At 58.1% G+C, this 15150-nt stretch overlaps 3 protein-coding genes across 6 annotated transcripts in view; 1 reads left to right on the top strand and 2 right to left on the bottom strand.

The window, feature by feature from the left end:
• DNAJC17 (DnaJ heat shock protein family (Hsp40) member C17) overlaps window positions 1-8613 on the top strand; it is a 42201-nt gene extending 33588 nt beyond the window's left edge. For 2 of the 4 annotated variants that reach the window (XM_059658154.1, XM_059658335.1), the window contains 7 exons: window positions 531-619; window positions 857-953; window positions 1448-1548; window positions 1924-1998; window positions 2466-2546; window positions 3039-3149; window positions 8435-8613. In XM_059658154.1, coding sequence (XP_059514137.1) covers window positions 531-619; window positions 857-953; window positions 1448-1548; window positions 1924-1998; window positions 2466-2546; window positions 3039-3149; window positions 8435-8557 — 677 coding nt within the window. In that variant the 3' untranslated portion in view covers window positions 8558-8613. The remainder of the gene's footprint in view (window positions 1-530; window positions 620-856; window positions 954-1447; window positions 1549-1923; window positions 1999-2465; window positions 2547-3038; window positions 3150-8434) is intronic. The other 2 variants (XM_059658247.1, XM_059658425.1) reach the window with 1 other exon arrangement.
• On the bottom strand, window positions 4144-7709 carry C1H15orf62 (chromosome 1 C15orf62 homolog). The gene has a single exon (XM_059659724.1). The coding sequence runs from the start codon at window positions 6051-6053 to the stop codon at window positions 5526-5528; it is 528 nt and encodes a 175-aa protein (XP_059515707.1). The 5' UTR covers window positions 6054-7709; the 3' UTR covers window positions 4144-5525.
• Window positions 8614-8771: 158 nt separating the features above from the next.
• On the bottom strand, window positions 8772-12801 carry GCHFR (GTP cyclohydrolase I feedback regulator). Its single transcript, XM_059660384.1, has 3 exons — window positions 12473-12801; window positions 10406-10500; window positions 8772-9179 (listed from the first exon to the last, which is right to left on the bottom strand). Exons 1-3 carry the CDS (start codon window positions 12506-12508, stop codon window positions 9056-9058), a joined length of 255 nt encoding a protein of 84 aa, XP_059516367.1. The 5' UTR covers window positions 12509-12801; the 3' UTR covers window positions 8772-9055.
• Window positions 12802-15150: the final 2349 nt, after the last annotated feature.

A 15150-nucleotide genomic window follows, 5' to 3' on the forward strand; every position in this document is an offset into this window, starting at 1 on the left:
GAAGGCGGGAAGGGCTCTGTGGCCCGGTGTTGTCCTCACAGAACCTGCCACCCCTGTGGGAGCTGCGGTGGCCGGTCGCGTGAGGCTTGGTAAATGTGAGTCGAGGGGGAGGTGAAGGAGACAGTGACAGCCTGAGCTCCTCGGCGGGAAATGCATCAAAGCCAAGGCAAGAGCACAGTCGGGCTGTGGTGCCAACCACAGGGACAGGGCCAACGGCTCCTCCCACTGGCGTCCCTGCACACGGCCTGGGTGGCCAACATGAGCACCTGCCCACGCCCTGGTCACTGGTCAGACGGCCAGCTCGGTCAGTATGAGCTGGTTTCACTCTTCCAGACCCTGGCCACTCATCTGGAGCCTGTGCTTCTGGGCTGTGACTTTTTCTCAATGGAAATAAACTTGGGAGCACGTGGGCATGGAGGGTGGGGGCAGTCACTGTACGGTTTCCTCCGTACAGTGTGTGAGGCTGGGGGAGCTGAGGCCGTGAAAAAACTGCTTAGACCAGCCATTGGGTCATTCAACCCTGTGTCTAGACCTGGAGGCCCGGGAGCAGCAGGCTCAGGCCCAGGCCCAGGCCGAGGAGGAGGAGGAGAGCCGCAGCACCAGGACACTAGAGCAGGAGGTGAGACTGGGCCTGAGGGCCTGAGGCCGTCTGCAGGAGTTGGGGAGGCCGACCTAGCTGGGTGTGGTGGCTGGAGGTCATGCCCTTCCCCCCTTCTGTGGGATCTGGGCAGCCTGTCCCCCCTGCAGGTTGCGGAGCCCCAGCTTACAGGTGGGACTCCCAGGGGCCTTTACAGAGGGAGCCACCCTGGAATGGGATCTGCACAGCATTGTCACCTCCCAAACCCCTGCTCTGCAGATCGAACGCCTGCGAGAAGAAGGTTCCCGCCAGCTGGAAAAACAGCAGAGGCTGATGCAGGAGCAGATACGCCAGGAACGGGAGCAGCGGTTGAGAGGTGAGAGTCCATCGTCCTCACCCGCCTCCCGCTCTGAGGCAGCTCTCTGTGGAGACTTTCACCTGCTGCCATCCCAGGGGCACCCCACATGGACACATGCCCCCGTCCCTTCTTCCTACCCGTTCTCTGGCCTGTTTGCTTTTCACTCTGCCCTAGGTCTCCTGGCCTGATATACCTTAGTCCCAGTAGGGCTGGCTCTGTTTTGGGGCAGGTAACCGGGAGAGAAGCTCTAGTTTTAGTAGAACTGTGTGGTCTGTACCCCTGCGTCCTGCGCCCAGGTGTTCACAGCCCTGCACTGGCAGAGTGCTCACCGTGCCCTTCAGCGGGCAGCGGGAGACCCCCCTGGGGTAGTAGCTTCAGGGGCTCCCGAGCAGGGGCAGCTGTTGCCCTTGGTCAGAGTGACCTTTTCTAGGTCCTTCTGGGCCTGGGCTGCATCTCCTTTGGGAGAACTCTCTCCCTCAGACTCTACTTTCTACTTTCCCCAAATTTCCTAGGAAAGGCAGAAAATCCTGAAGGCAAAGGAACTCCCAAGCTAAAGGTGAGCCCTGAGGGGATCCATGGGTCACCTCACGCTGCCTCCTCTCAGCAAGAACAGGTACTTTCTGTGGCTCAAGGGTTCTGGTGGGGACACTGGATCTCGGGGAGCCAGCACCACTCTGCACAGCCTTCCACCCTCCCACTGCCCGGGGAGGACAGCCCGTAGAGCTCGCATGGAGGCTGCTCTTCACCCTGGCCGTGGCAGGCAGCACTCCCCAGAGGCCCTCGAGGAGAGCCTCCCACAGGCTGGGGACATGGCTGCAGGGAGCAGGCCGCCCTGCTTGTCCGTTCTCAAGGGGGACACACTTGGGAGGGTTCTCCCTAGATTGCTAGTGGAGGGCGTCTGTTCAGACTGTAAAGCTCAGGTGTGGGGTCTGGGGTTGTTCAGGCGAAGGCTGGTATTCACTGGTGATGCCCGCTGCTGTCTTTCCAGCTAAAATGGAAGTGCAGAGAGGACGGGTCAAAAGGCGGCTACTCCAGAGATGTCCTCCTGCAGCTTCTTCAAAAGGTCTGCCCTGCTGACTTCCCTCTTTCCCATCATCCGTCCAAACGCCAGGCTCTCCATGCCTAACCCGCCCTCCCTGCTCTTTCTCTGTCATGGACCGTAGGGCAGCTTAGCTTCTTCCAGGCCACAGCCCCCCTCTCCCCTCCAGCCTGTCTCACTTCCCTGCCCGTCATCCTGGAAGCAGAGGGCTTGGCTGAGTGTGTGGGGAGAGAGGAGGTGGGCATCTGGCACAAAAGCCTTGCCCCCTTCATCTTCAGTCATCGAGGCAGCTTTGCCACTCCGCCAGTCCACGTCCCAGCCTTTGTCCAACTGTCCTTTCTCTCCTGTATTCCTGGGAAAATCCTTTCCTTCTGTCTCTGCTCTCCCCTCTGGGAACCTGGGAACAAGACGCTGTCTCCAGCAGAACACGCCCGGGGCCCCCAGGCAGCCAGGCTTGCCTCTGCCTGAGCTGGGCCTTCCTGTCCCCACAGTACGGAGAGGTGCTCAACCTGGTACTGTCCAGCAAGAAGGCAGGCACCGCCGTGGTGGAGTTTGCGACCATCAAGGCTGCGGTGAGTGCTGCGTGAGGCCCTGCCATTCCAGGGAGGGACTCAATCCTGGGGGAACCCTGTGGTTAGGTATCCACACTCCCAGGAAATCTCTGGGTCAGCTCACAGCCAAGGCCCTTCCCCCCGCCCCCCTCCCCCCAACCCCCAGGTGCTTGACTCCTGACTCTGGAATCCGGGAGCAGGACAGGCACAGTGAAGGAAGGGATGGGCGGGAGAATGCTCTGGGGTAAGGGACAGCGTGGACCAGCGGCATTTCCTGCTGCTGGCTCCACCCCTCCACTCTGCCACGGGAACTGGCGCGTCTCCATTTTGGGGCCACACCCTGCCTTTCCCCCGTTCTCCAGCTACCCCACTTGGTACACCATCATGGGAAGATTGCTCAGTCTTGCTTGGAGGGTGAGTTTGCTGGTTCTGGTACTTTCTGTGGGGATAGAGAGAGCCACAGCATAGCTGATTTTCGGAGTGATAGGACTAACTGGAGGCTGTGTTTTGCAGGAGCTGGCTGTCCAGAATGAAGTGGGCCTGGTTGATAATCCTCTGAAGATTTCCTGGTTGGAGGGACGGCCCCAGGGCAAGGACGGCCCCAGCCACCCAGGACTGTCACAGGTAAGGAGCCAGGCCTCACACAGGGGCCTGCCCAGGGTTTGGAGAATCTTTCCTGTTTGGGCTCTTCTCAGGGCTCTTTGCTCGCAAATGCAGCTCATCCTGATGGAGTGAGATGGGCAGGTCCGCCAACCAGAGCAGGGGGACTGATTTCGTGCTGACCCCTTTTCCTCTCTGGGTGCCAGCGGCCACCCTACAAAGATTCTTAGACCTTGTTTTCCCGCCACACCCCGGGCTCCTCCTGGAGACAGACCATCGTCACCCAGAGGGTTTCCCGGGCCCGCAGGCTGCCTGGTTTGATGTGAAGCGTTTGGCTCTTGGACAACCCGGTGCTGCGAGGAAGGGGTAGAGGACGAGGGCAGCTGCTTCCACTTCCGTCCCCACCTCCTTCTCCAGGTGTGTCTGCAGCTGCCCCAGGCAGGACCTGCTGTTAAGGGGTGCTATCTCCTCCTCAGAAATAGCACTAGCGGCCCCGCTGACACTGGGCGCCCGCTGCCTGGTCGGCTCATGAGGAAGCAGGCTTCAGCTGGTGTGTTCTCCACACTAGCTGCTGGTCCTCACTGCTCCATGAAGGCCTCTGTTTAGGAGCACACGCACACTCACGCATAACACGCACGCACACACACACACACACACACGCACACACACACACGCGCGCGTGCGCCCTCGCTTTGTGGGGACAGAGAGCTTTTAGGCCAAGAGCTCTCCCTTCTCTGGAATGGCCTGTGGTCTGTGTGGGAGCCTCAGACTGATGTCATAGTCCCTGTGAGGGGAGCATGCCCCTCGGTGGGTCAGCAAGGCCTCTGGGCTGTCACTCCACCCCTGCTTTCCTGCTTGCCCCCCACCTGGCCGTGAGAACCGGAGCTCTGGGAGGTGTCCCAGACCATGGACTGAGGAGAAAAAGGAACTGTCCAACGTAAGACCCTCCTTTAGAGAGCGCGTTCCCTCACCGTGAAGTCCCAGCATTCCACAGCCCCAGATGACATTGCACAGGCTGTGATATAGAACTTTATTTACTGTCTCCTGCATCCGGGGAGGAGCCTCCTCTGGCCACGTCCACAGGAGGAAGGGAGATGGAGGCCACAGTTTGGGTGGTGGAAGCAGTGTGTGTCGAGCTTCCCTCTCTCTTCACGCCTGGAATCTCAGAACCACATGGCCCAGCCAACCTGAGCTCCAGTTTCAAGTCTTCTGGCCAAGCCACAGTGTGGAGCAATAGCACAGCATGTGGCCGTAAGCAGGGGCTTGGCCCGGGTGGCAGGCCCCATGGGTGAGGGCTTAGGCAGAGCTCCGGTCCTGGTGGAGGATTCTGGAGACTAGCTGTGCCTCTTCATGGCGACAGCCATGGGTTCCCTGTCCGTCCCCTGGTTTGGTCCTCCTGTTGGGGGAAGGATGAAGGGAAATCTGCCACTGTTGTTGCTGCATTTCCCAAGGGCTCCCATCAGCAATAGTTCGGGGAGCTACCCACATCGCCCTCAAGCTGTGTCTGTGCCTTCAGCTGGCAGTCCCTGGACCCACCTTCCTCAGGCCCCAGGGGCTGCTCCAGGCAGCTGTGTTGGCAGCTGGAGCCTCTCATGCCCCCTCTCCTAACGATGTGTGTGTCTCCGAGCCTCCCCCTTCTCCTCTGCCAGCCCCTCCCTTCCCGTGCAGGCCCCTGTGCTCCCCTCCCCCATGCCACTGCTGCTCAAGGCCTCGGTCTAGGGGCACTGTGGTCCTATTAACTGCCCAGTCGGCCTTTCCCCAGTGATGTTAATAAAGTTCACCCTCCACTGTCCAGTGTGGCAGCCGTTGGTCATGTGTGGCGATTGAGCATTTGAAATGCAGCTAGTGCAGCTGAGGAACTAAATTTTTAATTTTACTTCGTTTCAATTACTTAAATGTAAACAGCCACGTGCAGCTAGTGGCTGCTACACTGGACAGAGTCAAGCCTGTCCCATCCCTCCTCCCTCAGTCTTCCCACTCTCCCCTTAGGTCTGATTTGGACCACTTTTGCCTAGACCTGTCCTGTAACCTCTCGCTGTGGAGAGTAGCTTCAGCGGGGTCCAGTCTGTGTGTCCTCCACTCCCTGACTTGCCCCTTGTGCCACCCACCCCCTCTGCTGGCCTCTGCCTGGTCCCTGGAGTTGCCCGTGTGGCCCCTTTCCCAGCCTCGCTGCTGCCTTCAGAGCTCTTGACAGCGAGTGCCCCTCACATTTCCGGCTTGTCTCCACACCTCTGTCCCTCCCCTCGGGGGACCTGGAGGACTGTTAAGGACCCAGAGGGCAGGCAGGGCCCTGGATTCCCACCCGCACCTTTTTCTTAATCCACAACTCTACCTTCCTGTCCTGGGTCCCCAGGCTTTCGTCTCTTCCAGTTACCACAGCTCTGCCCGCCCTCACCCCATTCAGAAGCCGGGCTCACTGGGAAATTGCTCCCTCAGCATCTGTAGAACTTCCTCAAGAAGTGAAATCCCCAGGTCCACTTTGAAGGAGAAGAAGGGGTCATTAAGGTCCGGAGCAGGTGTCTGCGGGAAGGGGGGCGTGTCCACGAGGTCCTCCTCGGAGTACTCGTGGAGGGCGTCCGCCAGGGAGAGCGCCGAGGGCAGGGTAGCCGAGTAGGCAGCAGTGTAGGCAGGTGACGGCTCCAGGATGTTGGGGCAGCTGGAGCTCTCTCGGTAGAGGCGAGGGGGCTTGGGTGGGGCCAGAAGGGTGGTCCGGGGCTGCTCGTCCCCCCACAGTGGCAGGCGCCGGCCATCCGGCCTCCCTCGAAGCTCCCGGACGACCTCTCTGTTGCTGTACTCCTCATGGTCCCCGCCAGCCGTGCTGGCCTGGCTCAGCACACTGCCCTGTCTCCGGAGTCCTCGAGGCCGCCTCAGGCTCAGCCGCTTGAGGAAGGAGACGTTGCGGAAGGAGCCTTTCCGCCAGGTCTCCATGGGACAGGGAGCCAGCGCACCTACAAGTCCAGTTCCGCAGCGGCGAGGGGCCGCTTGGTCTGCCGGAGCAGCGAACAAGAAACGGGAGACAGCCCACGTGGGCTCCTCGCAGAGGCCTCCAGCTTTCTGCTCAGCACGGACCTCAGGCCAGCACCTGCGGGTGAGACGACGGCCCGGGAAGAGGCCAGCAGAGGCCGAGCGCTGCTGGCACGGAGTTTCCCAGAGGCACGGGAGTGGCCGGCTACTTGATAGGGCAGTGGAAAAACCCCAAGAGGAAGAAGCAGCACTTACTGGAGCGGAGTGAGAGGAGCACCGGGGGGTGAGGGATCAATCTTCTCAGGTGGCAGGAGCGGCCTCGGCCCCAGCTCCCCCTCTGGCCGTGGCCCTGCCTCTGTCCCCCGTGGCTCCCCGACTCGGATGCGTGCCCTGCTGGCTGCGCTGGGGTGGCGGGGTGGCGTGGAGGTGTGTTGTTCTCAGCTGACTCAGGCAGGTGGGAAGCTGGGTTTCATGCTCAGGTAATTGCAGCATCCGCATGCAGGAGCTGAGGCAGCCGTGGCCAACACCCCAGGGCCACTGGGGAGCCAAAGATTCCTCTGGGGACTTGTCTGCGGGCAGCCCTGCCTTGTGTGTCAGCACACCGTCTCCTTTCCCCACCACCCTGGGCCTCGCAGCAGGCGTAGCTCCCCGGCCCCCAGTGTGTCTGGGGGAGAGGCGCCCAGGGAGGTGCTGGTTAACTGAATGCAGGCGTGGGGAGCGATTGTGGAGGAAGAAGAGACCTGTTGCTAGTGTGGGTGACTCAGCCCAGAGCCTGCCGACAGGCCCTCATTAGAGCCCACAGGTATGGGGGAAGGCGGCAGAGGGTGTGTTAGCAGGGAGCAGCCCCATGCCAATAAAGGGCTGGCTGCTTCCAGGGCTGGGCTCGGGGCATGCCAGGGTGACGAGTTTTCTCAGCAGAACAGTACTTCCTTAGGGAGGGGAGAATTGCCCTCCCTTTGGCCTGACACCCAGTCTAGCTGCTCTATTTCCTCATCCTTCCTCGGTTTACCAAACGGCCTCAGGGCAGGAGAGAGCAGCTGAGGGGCAGGTCCTCTGCCTTCCACCTTCCTGGGCTGCCTGGGCCTCACCTGAGGCCCCTCCTCTGTGGCGGGGCTGGGTCACATGAGACTGCCCTGGATTGTCAGCAGAGCTCTGGCCAAGCCGAGATAAGTGGGCCTGGCTGGGAGGGCAACTCTGCTCAGAGCTTCTGCAGCCCAGGGGAGGGGCAGAGAGGCGTGGGGCTGGGGAGGAGCAGGGGGATCTGGGCTGAATAACACTTCCTTGTTCCGTACCCCCCTCCCCCCACACCCACTACGAACCCGTTGGCCAGGGTCTGGCATCTTAACCCCAGCCACTTCCTTCTTATTCCCTGGTCACTGACCACCAAACTCGCCTCCTGACTTACTCCATGTGCAGCAGGTTGGCATACCACAGAACAGGGCGCCGTTGCCTGCTGCGTAGCCCCCTGGCCTTGCTTCTGTGCCAACTCAGGTGGGCCTCACACTTCATGCAGTTCAGCTGCCCCGAAGGAGGAAGTGATCTGATTCCCGCTGCAGACCTTGTCAGGGCTGGGGCTGGCAGCTCTGCTCATGGCACTGGAGCCGCCTCTCCACCCACAGCCTGGCCCATTGAGCTGGTTGTTTATTATCCTTTGATTGTTAAAATATAGCAGTCTTTCACCACCCCCCCCCCCCCCCCCCCCCCGCGCTCCGCTGGCAAGATCACACAGGAAAGAGCTGCAGGCCCGACCCTGCGGCAGCCCTGGTGTGCGATTTTAGGAGGCAGGCCAGCTTCGTGCTTGTTTCTCTCTCAGGCTGAGGTTGGCTGAGGCTGTGTCTGGGGCAGGGCTTCCTTCTCCTGTGACCTCAGCAGGAGCCGGTCCACAGGCAGATGGACAGCTGGGAGGGCGCAGTGCTCCCGCCTCCACCTGGCAGAGCAGAGCGGGTTTCTAAACCTCTGACAACTCCCCTTCCCTGGAAACCTGTGAGGAGCAGAAGCTGGGGCAGAGGCTGAGGACACGAAGGGAGAGCTGAACCGGCGCTGACTGGAGAGGGAGGGGAGGCACTGGCTGGGATGGTTGAGAAGCTGAACCGGCGCTGACTGGAGAGGGAGGGGAGGCACTGGCTGGGATGGTTGAGAAGCTGGTCCGGCGCTGACTGGAGAGGGAGGGGAGGCACTGGCTGGGATGGTTGAGAAGCTGGTCTGGAGCCCATGGTCTGCTTGCTCCGAAGGAACTTGATGAACTGGGCTTGCAGGTCCTCCCCGGTCCTTCTGGGCACCGTTCTTCTCGACTCTTGACTAGCTCTGCCCAGGCCCTGCCCTCCTTCTCCCTCCTCTGTCCCCAGGGCTCAGTGGTGTCGGAGAGGGACTACGAAAGCCTCGTCATGATGCGCCTGCGCCAAGCAGCTGAGCGGCAGCAGCTGATCGCCCAGATGCAGCAGGAGGACAAGGTGGGGCAGCTGACGTAGCATCCAGCCCACCACCCCCGGCCCCTTGCACTAATAAACTTTTTTTTTTAAGTCTACCTCTGTTGCATATATAGGCGTAGGAAGCTGGCCTGTCCAGTGTGGCCTGGGTCCTGGGCTCTGCCTCAGAGGCTCCGCCCAGGCTGGCTCTCCCCCCGGCAGTGGACAGACCCCAGGGAGGTGCTCCACTTGCTGAGAGTCCCTGCACGCACGGAGCTTAGAATCAACCAATCATCACGGCCCTTTATTGGCTTAGCCTGGCTCTTGCCAGCCCCTCAGCCTGCCCATGAGCATGGACTCCTCCAGAACCCTCACCAGCTGGAAGGTGGAGGGGCAGCTGGGAGCAGGTTTCAGAGGCCATTCACTGCCCAGAGGTGCTGGTCCAAGGGAAATGACAGTTTGGGAAGAGGGGCAGGGCAGTGAGTGAGGCGGGGCTTGGGATCGGGACCCATAGGCAACCACTCAGAGAAGGGGTGCCCTGTCCACGCCTCACAGTGAGGGTCACTCCTTGTGCAGGCACCACACCAGCGTCTGGCCCACCCCTGTCATGCTCAGCACACGGAAGCCCCTGCGTTCCAGCTTGTCCAGGACTATTCGAGGAGGGTCACTGACGTAGTACTCGTAGCTGCAAACAGATGGAGAGGGGCCGCGTGAGGGGGCCACCGTGCCGGCGTCCCCTACAAAGCTAGTACCTGCTGAAGGCCACACCTGGTCGGGAATGCTCGTGACAGTGACTGACACTGGCTGGTGTCTTCCAGGTGCCCGGCTAGGTGCACGTTCCCTGACCCTCCCCTGCGACCATTAGCTCCTTTATTCCTCCCAACAACCTGAGGAAGGCACCATTATTGTTTCCATTTTGTAAATGAGAAAACAGAGGGCTTAAGTGGCTTTCCCAATGTCATAAGATGGGGCCGACAGCCCCATGTGCCCTAGGCTGCTGCACTGTTCAGGAAGAATGGCTGCTCCCCAGGGTCCTCACCTAGCCTCTGCCCCTCCTCCTGCCTAGCCTGTCCTACAGTCCTGGGGCCATGGCTTGACCCCCAATAGTTCCTGACTCTGGGCGCCTCTTCCTAGCACAGAGAATGCGCTTTTCCTTCTTTCAGGGTGAATTGATTCTAAAAGGCCATCACATAGGTAAAGGGCATGAGCGCCAAGCTGGCCATCTCCATACCAAAGGCAAATGGATGGCGTTGGCTTCCACCCTCCCACCCTGACCCAAGGGGCTGACACCAGCTCGCCTCCTCTTTGCGGCCCCCTTTGAATGGGGCTCATTCTGGGGACCCTTCTACGGAGTCCCGCCTGTGACGCAGGTTCTCCCTGCCTGTGGGGCATGAATGGGGAGGGGCAGAAAAGGAAGCAGCACTCAGTGTTCAAGCTCAGAACTAGTGTGAAGAAAAGAGGTGGCCGAGTACGCAGGCTGCTGGCAGAGCTGCAAGTAGGGCCCAGGCTGCCCACTCCCTGCTTTAGGGCTTAGCTTTGTTAACCAGCCAGCTCTTCAAGACAGAAACCTTTTCTCTGCGCCTGTCTTTGCCACGTAAGGTCCAGCTTGGAGATAGGGGCAGAGCAAGGAATAGTTTACGTCCATAGTCCTATCTCTAGGACTGGACTCCGTCCTGGGACTTTGTCCCGGGACTTGACTTTGTGAGCTCCCTTATGAAGGGAGGGCAGTGGGAGAGCCTCAGAGCAAGCCTGGGGGGCTGTGAGGCTGCAGGCGGACTGGCCCTGTAAGAGGACAGCGCCCAGGAGGCAGGCAGGAGGTCTGAGGTTGGGCAGTGGCATTGTCCCTCGTCTTAGTGGTGTGTGACGGGGACGGACGGGTCCAGGGGAAAAGATACGAATGCAGCTACTTACAAGTTGTTCCCCAGGACGCCTCTTTTTGAGGCCCCCAAATGCTCCATCAGCTCTGGATCGGAGTACTCGTCGCCCACCATGGTGGGACCCACCTCCTGCAAGGTAAGCCACAGTGATGCTTGGCTGGCTGCCAGGTGGAGGTAGCCGGTCTTGCCGCTCCTTCCTCCCTGCCTGCTGGTCCTGAGCCAGCTTAGATAAAGGTTGGAGGGTTGGTGAGCGCCCTGAGGGCTGAGAACACTCTGGAAAAGGTGAAGCCAGACAGTGTGAGGCTTCTCTCACCTCCAAGAGGAGCTGGGCAGTGTCTGAGCTGGCACCTACGTGCCTGGCACCACCCACCACCGTGTTTGGTGTGTGTCACAGTCAGCTGGAGAGCAGAGAAATGAAAGCCTGTCCACATAAAATCTTGAACGGCAATGTCGGTAGCAGTATTATTCATAATTGTCAGAAGTGGAAACAGCCTAAATGTTTTTCGCCTGCTGATGGGTAGATGAAATGTGGCATATCCATATGATGGGATCTTATTTGCAATAAAAAGGAATGAGCACATGCATACTGCAATGTAGGTGAACCTGGAAAACCTTACGTAAGTGAAAGACGCCAGATACGTGACCACATATTAGGACAGAGAGTGGATTAGTGGTTACCTGGGGCTGGGGGCCTGGGGGCGGGCGGTGATGAGAAGTGACTGCTAAGGTGATGGGAATGTTCTAAAATTGATTAGGATGATGGTTTTGAATATGCTAAAAAAACCCAGTGTTGAATTGTACACATTAAATTGGTGAATTCTGTGGCTTGTGTATTATATAGCAATAAAGCTGACCTATTTTTAAAAGTCACCTGAAGAGCACTGAATCCCCATGAGTGTGCTGAGAGGTCTGGGAAGGGGCCCAGAGCCCACATTTAACAACTGCGCCAGTGACTGGTTCTCGGACCACTGCCCAGGGCACGGCCAGGACCCGTCCTCGTCCTGTGGTGGCCGCCAGTTTCCCTCACACCAGGGAGCTGCTTACCCGACGGGCACCTCCCTGGGGGCATCCTGCCCAGCCCAGGACCCAGTCATATTCCGAAGCTACAAAGGGCCCCCCCCCTCCCCCGGCAGCCAGCACCTTCTTAGGCAGGAAACTGCGCCTGGAGGAGGGTGACTTTTGACTCCTGAATGGTGTTCTCCCCTTTCTTCTTTTTGTTTTTTTGTTTGTTTTCTTATCCTCACCGGAGGATATTTCTCCATTGATTTTTAGAGAGAGTGGAAGAGAGAGGGAAAGACAGAAATACCGATATGAGAGAAACACATGGATTGGTTGCCTCCTGCACACGCCCAGGCCAGGGCTGGGGCTGGGGAGGAGCCTGCAAAGAGGTATGTGCCCTTGACCCGAATGAACCCAGGACCCTTCAGTCCACAGGCCCACTGGCTAGGGCGCCTCTTCCTTCTTGAGCAGGAAGAGTTTTGTTTTTTTCTTTTCCTTCCCTAAGGCCTTAGGGACAACTCTTTCTGGAAGTGCTTAAGGGTGCAGCTAGCGGCCGTGGGTGGGTCAGGCACTGGGCATAGGTGTTTCAGCATCTTAGCACGTCCTTTTCCAAACCGCTCTTCCTCAGGTTACTACCTCCCGCACCCCAACAACCTGCGGAGCGGCTCCGTGTAGGGCAGTGGGTGTTGCACGTGTGAGGCCAGGGTTTCCCGTGGACAGGTGGGAGCAGCCGCAAAGCCCATGCTCGCTGGGTCGCGGGGACGCACGCACCTGGCCTCCTTCGCACCCCGGGGACGCCAGGACGGCCAGAGCTACGAGTTCCGCGATCTGGGCAGAGTCGGATCCCCAGCCTCCCTCCCCGAGGCCCGAGGGGGTGTGTCCGGACACTTTCCGGCCCTGCACCCCTCCCTCCCCGAGGCCCGAGGGGGTGTGTCCGGACACTTTCCGGCCCTGCACCCCTCCCTCCCCGAGGCCCGAGGGGGTGTGTCCGGACACTTTCCGGCCCTGCACCGCAGGCGCTGCCCAAGAGGGAGGCGCCCAAGTGCGGCCGCAGTCCCCGAGGCCCGGCGGCCGCCACGCCACTGGCCAGGCGGGTACTCACCATGCGGATCTGGGTGCTGATGAGCACGTAGGGCATGGTGCGCGCTTCCCGGCCAGACTCCCAGCGTGGGCTTGGGATTTGGTGTCCACGCCAGCCCCTCGGCTCCGGGACTGCGATCGGTCGCCCCGGGTCCGGACTCCGGCTCCGGCCTCTGGCTCTGCCAATCTCGGAGCGCCCGGCCCGTGACCGTGGCGGCGGCCAATCAGGAGCGGGCGCCCGTGACGGCCCCGGCACCCGGCGATTCAGGGCCCACCCCTACCCCGGGGCTGTGGGGGCCGCTCGGGCACCCGCTGCCTGGAGGCGCCAAGCGTTGACCTTGCGCCCTCTGACTGCAACACCGCCAGGAAGGTTCCAAAGTCCTGCTGGCCTCCTCTCCGTCCCGCGAAGCCAAGCAGGGAGCACACGGCCACCCGCTGAGGCCTCCCAAGCCCCGGCCGCTGCACCCAGGGGCGCCTCTCACTTCCCATCCGCAGGACACGTCCCCCGGAGTCTTCAGCGGAGGAAATTCAGGGGGAGGAGGCTTGTGGCTACAGTGAAGCACCACCTGGGGTGCGCGCGTTTCCGCCGCCCTAATTCCTAGCACTGTGGCTGGACCTTGCATTTCTGGGCGCTGTAGGTAATCTGTAAAGGAACTGAGCGCTTGGCTACGTGCCAGGCCTGGAGGGACTTGAACCAACAGAATTTGGCCTTCAGTTCGGAGAGATTTCTGCGAAGCCAGAGAGACTGGCGCAAGCAGAGATCACAAGGCAACACCTGGGACAAAGGAAACCACTTCCCCGCACCAGTCACCAAGGAGAGGGCCGCGAGTTCACTCCGTGCGTGCACGCCCTCATCTGGGTGTAGCAAAATCTGACAACTCAGCATTCTTTGTCTTCTTGTGATTGGTTCTTTGAAAATAAATAAAGCAAAACGTACCTGGCTGGTGCGGTTCAGTGGTTAGAGCGTCGGCCCCGCTGACCAAAGGGTTGTGGGTTCGATTCCTCGTCAAGGGCAGGTACCTGGGTTGCCGGTTCGATTGGGGGACAGGCTGTCCCTGTGTCTCTCACGTGGATGTCTCTCCCCCTCCCTCACTCCCTTAATGGAAAAGATATCCTACCGTGAGGATTAACAACAAAAAGCAAACAGAACAGCCTGTAACCTTCCAGGCCAGCGATTGAAAACCCCTGACTTTACTGAAGGGCTCGTAAATGTGAGAAGAGCTGTACGGGAAATGGGGAGTTATAATTCTCCAGGATTCTCATTGGTCTAATTTATTTTCTGTACTCTCCACTATCCCCCAGGATTAATAATCTAGCTAGAGAGATAAGACAGACATATTCATGCTTAACAAAGGGTTTGTTAAATTGTCAAAGGATGACTGCCCGGGACATATAAAGAACTACAAATCAATGAGAATAAGATAAATCAATAGAAGAAACATTGGGCAAATGACTAGGCACTTTTCAAGAGGGAATGGGAATGGCCAATAAACATATAGCATGATGTTCAATATCATTAGAAACCCAAGGAATGCAAATTAAGCTACACTTTAAACCACAATGACATACTATTTTAATGATTTGCAAAAAAAATAAGTGAACATCAAGTATTGGTGAAGGTATCTAACAAACGGGAACACTCCTGCCTGTTGGGACTGCAAACTGCAATTACTTGCACGTTGGAAAAGAACTGGGCACCATCTGGTGAAACTGAAGATACGCATTCCCTGTGACCAGCCTGGCCTCTCACAAAACCTCAGGAGAGCTCACTGACACCACCATGGGAATCCATGCACAGAATGTTCATAGCAACACTGCCTGCAACTAGCAAAACACTGGGAACAGCTCTATGTCCATCAAAAGTGGAATATGTTTTTGGTTGATTCCGTTAACAAAAGTTCCAGAAGAAATTAAGAGAGTTTTATTCCTATGTGACTTGCAAATCAGACAACATAGCTCTAGGTATAAACCAAAGACACGCTCTGAGGTGGGAGGAGGAGAACAGAGTTTTTAAAAGATATAAGCTGCTAGCAGCTGGTCATCAAAGAGATGGGTTTTAGGAGAAACAAGACCATAAACTTAAATCATTTCTCAATTGGTGGAGGCAACTGGACTTTCAACAGTGGCCGATTCAGGGCTCAGCAAGTGGGGCTGTGATACAAGAACAATGGGTAACCGAAGTTTAGGCATTTGTCAGTGTTCTACTTGTAGAACAAAAGCTTTTGGGTTACTTATCAACAGAAATCAAACAGCACGGAAAGACTTCGTTCTGCAGGCAGTTTTCAAATCCAAGGACGAGAGCCATGCTCTAGAAGCGGCCTCAGACTTCAAACTGCAAAACTCCAAATGTTGGGCCACCAGTTATGATATAAGCCCTCAATCCATAAGATGGAAACTATAGCAATGAAAATGCTCAGTGAAAAAGCAAACCTTGAAAAAAATATAGAAAGCAAACCTTGGGAAAATACAGAACAATTCTATTTACATGAAGTTCATGAACTTGCAAAACTCGGCAATATACTGTTTGGAGATAAAAACAGAGATGGTCAAATTATAAAGAAAAGTAAGAGAATGATAATGGTTAATTCGGGGTAGGGGTTATCTTGGAGAGCAGGGAAAGGAATGGGATGGGGGACGATGCAGGCACTTTAAATGGCAAAAGTGAAGAGCCCTGAGCAAGTGCTCCCTGCAGACCGTAGG

This window comes from Myotis daubentonii, chromosome 1 (assembly GCF_963259705.1).
Source record: "Myotis daubentonii chromosome 1, mMyoDau2.1, whole genome shotgun sequence".
Lineage (NCBI taxonomy): Eukaryota > Metazoa > Chordata > Mammalia > Chiroptera > Vespertilionidae > Myotis > Myotis daubentonii.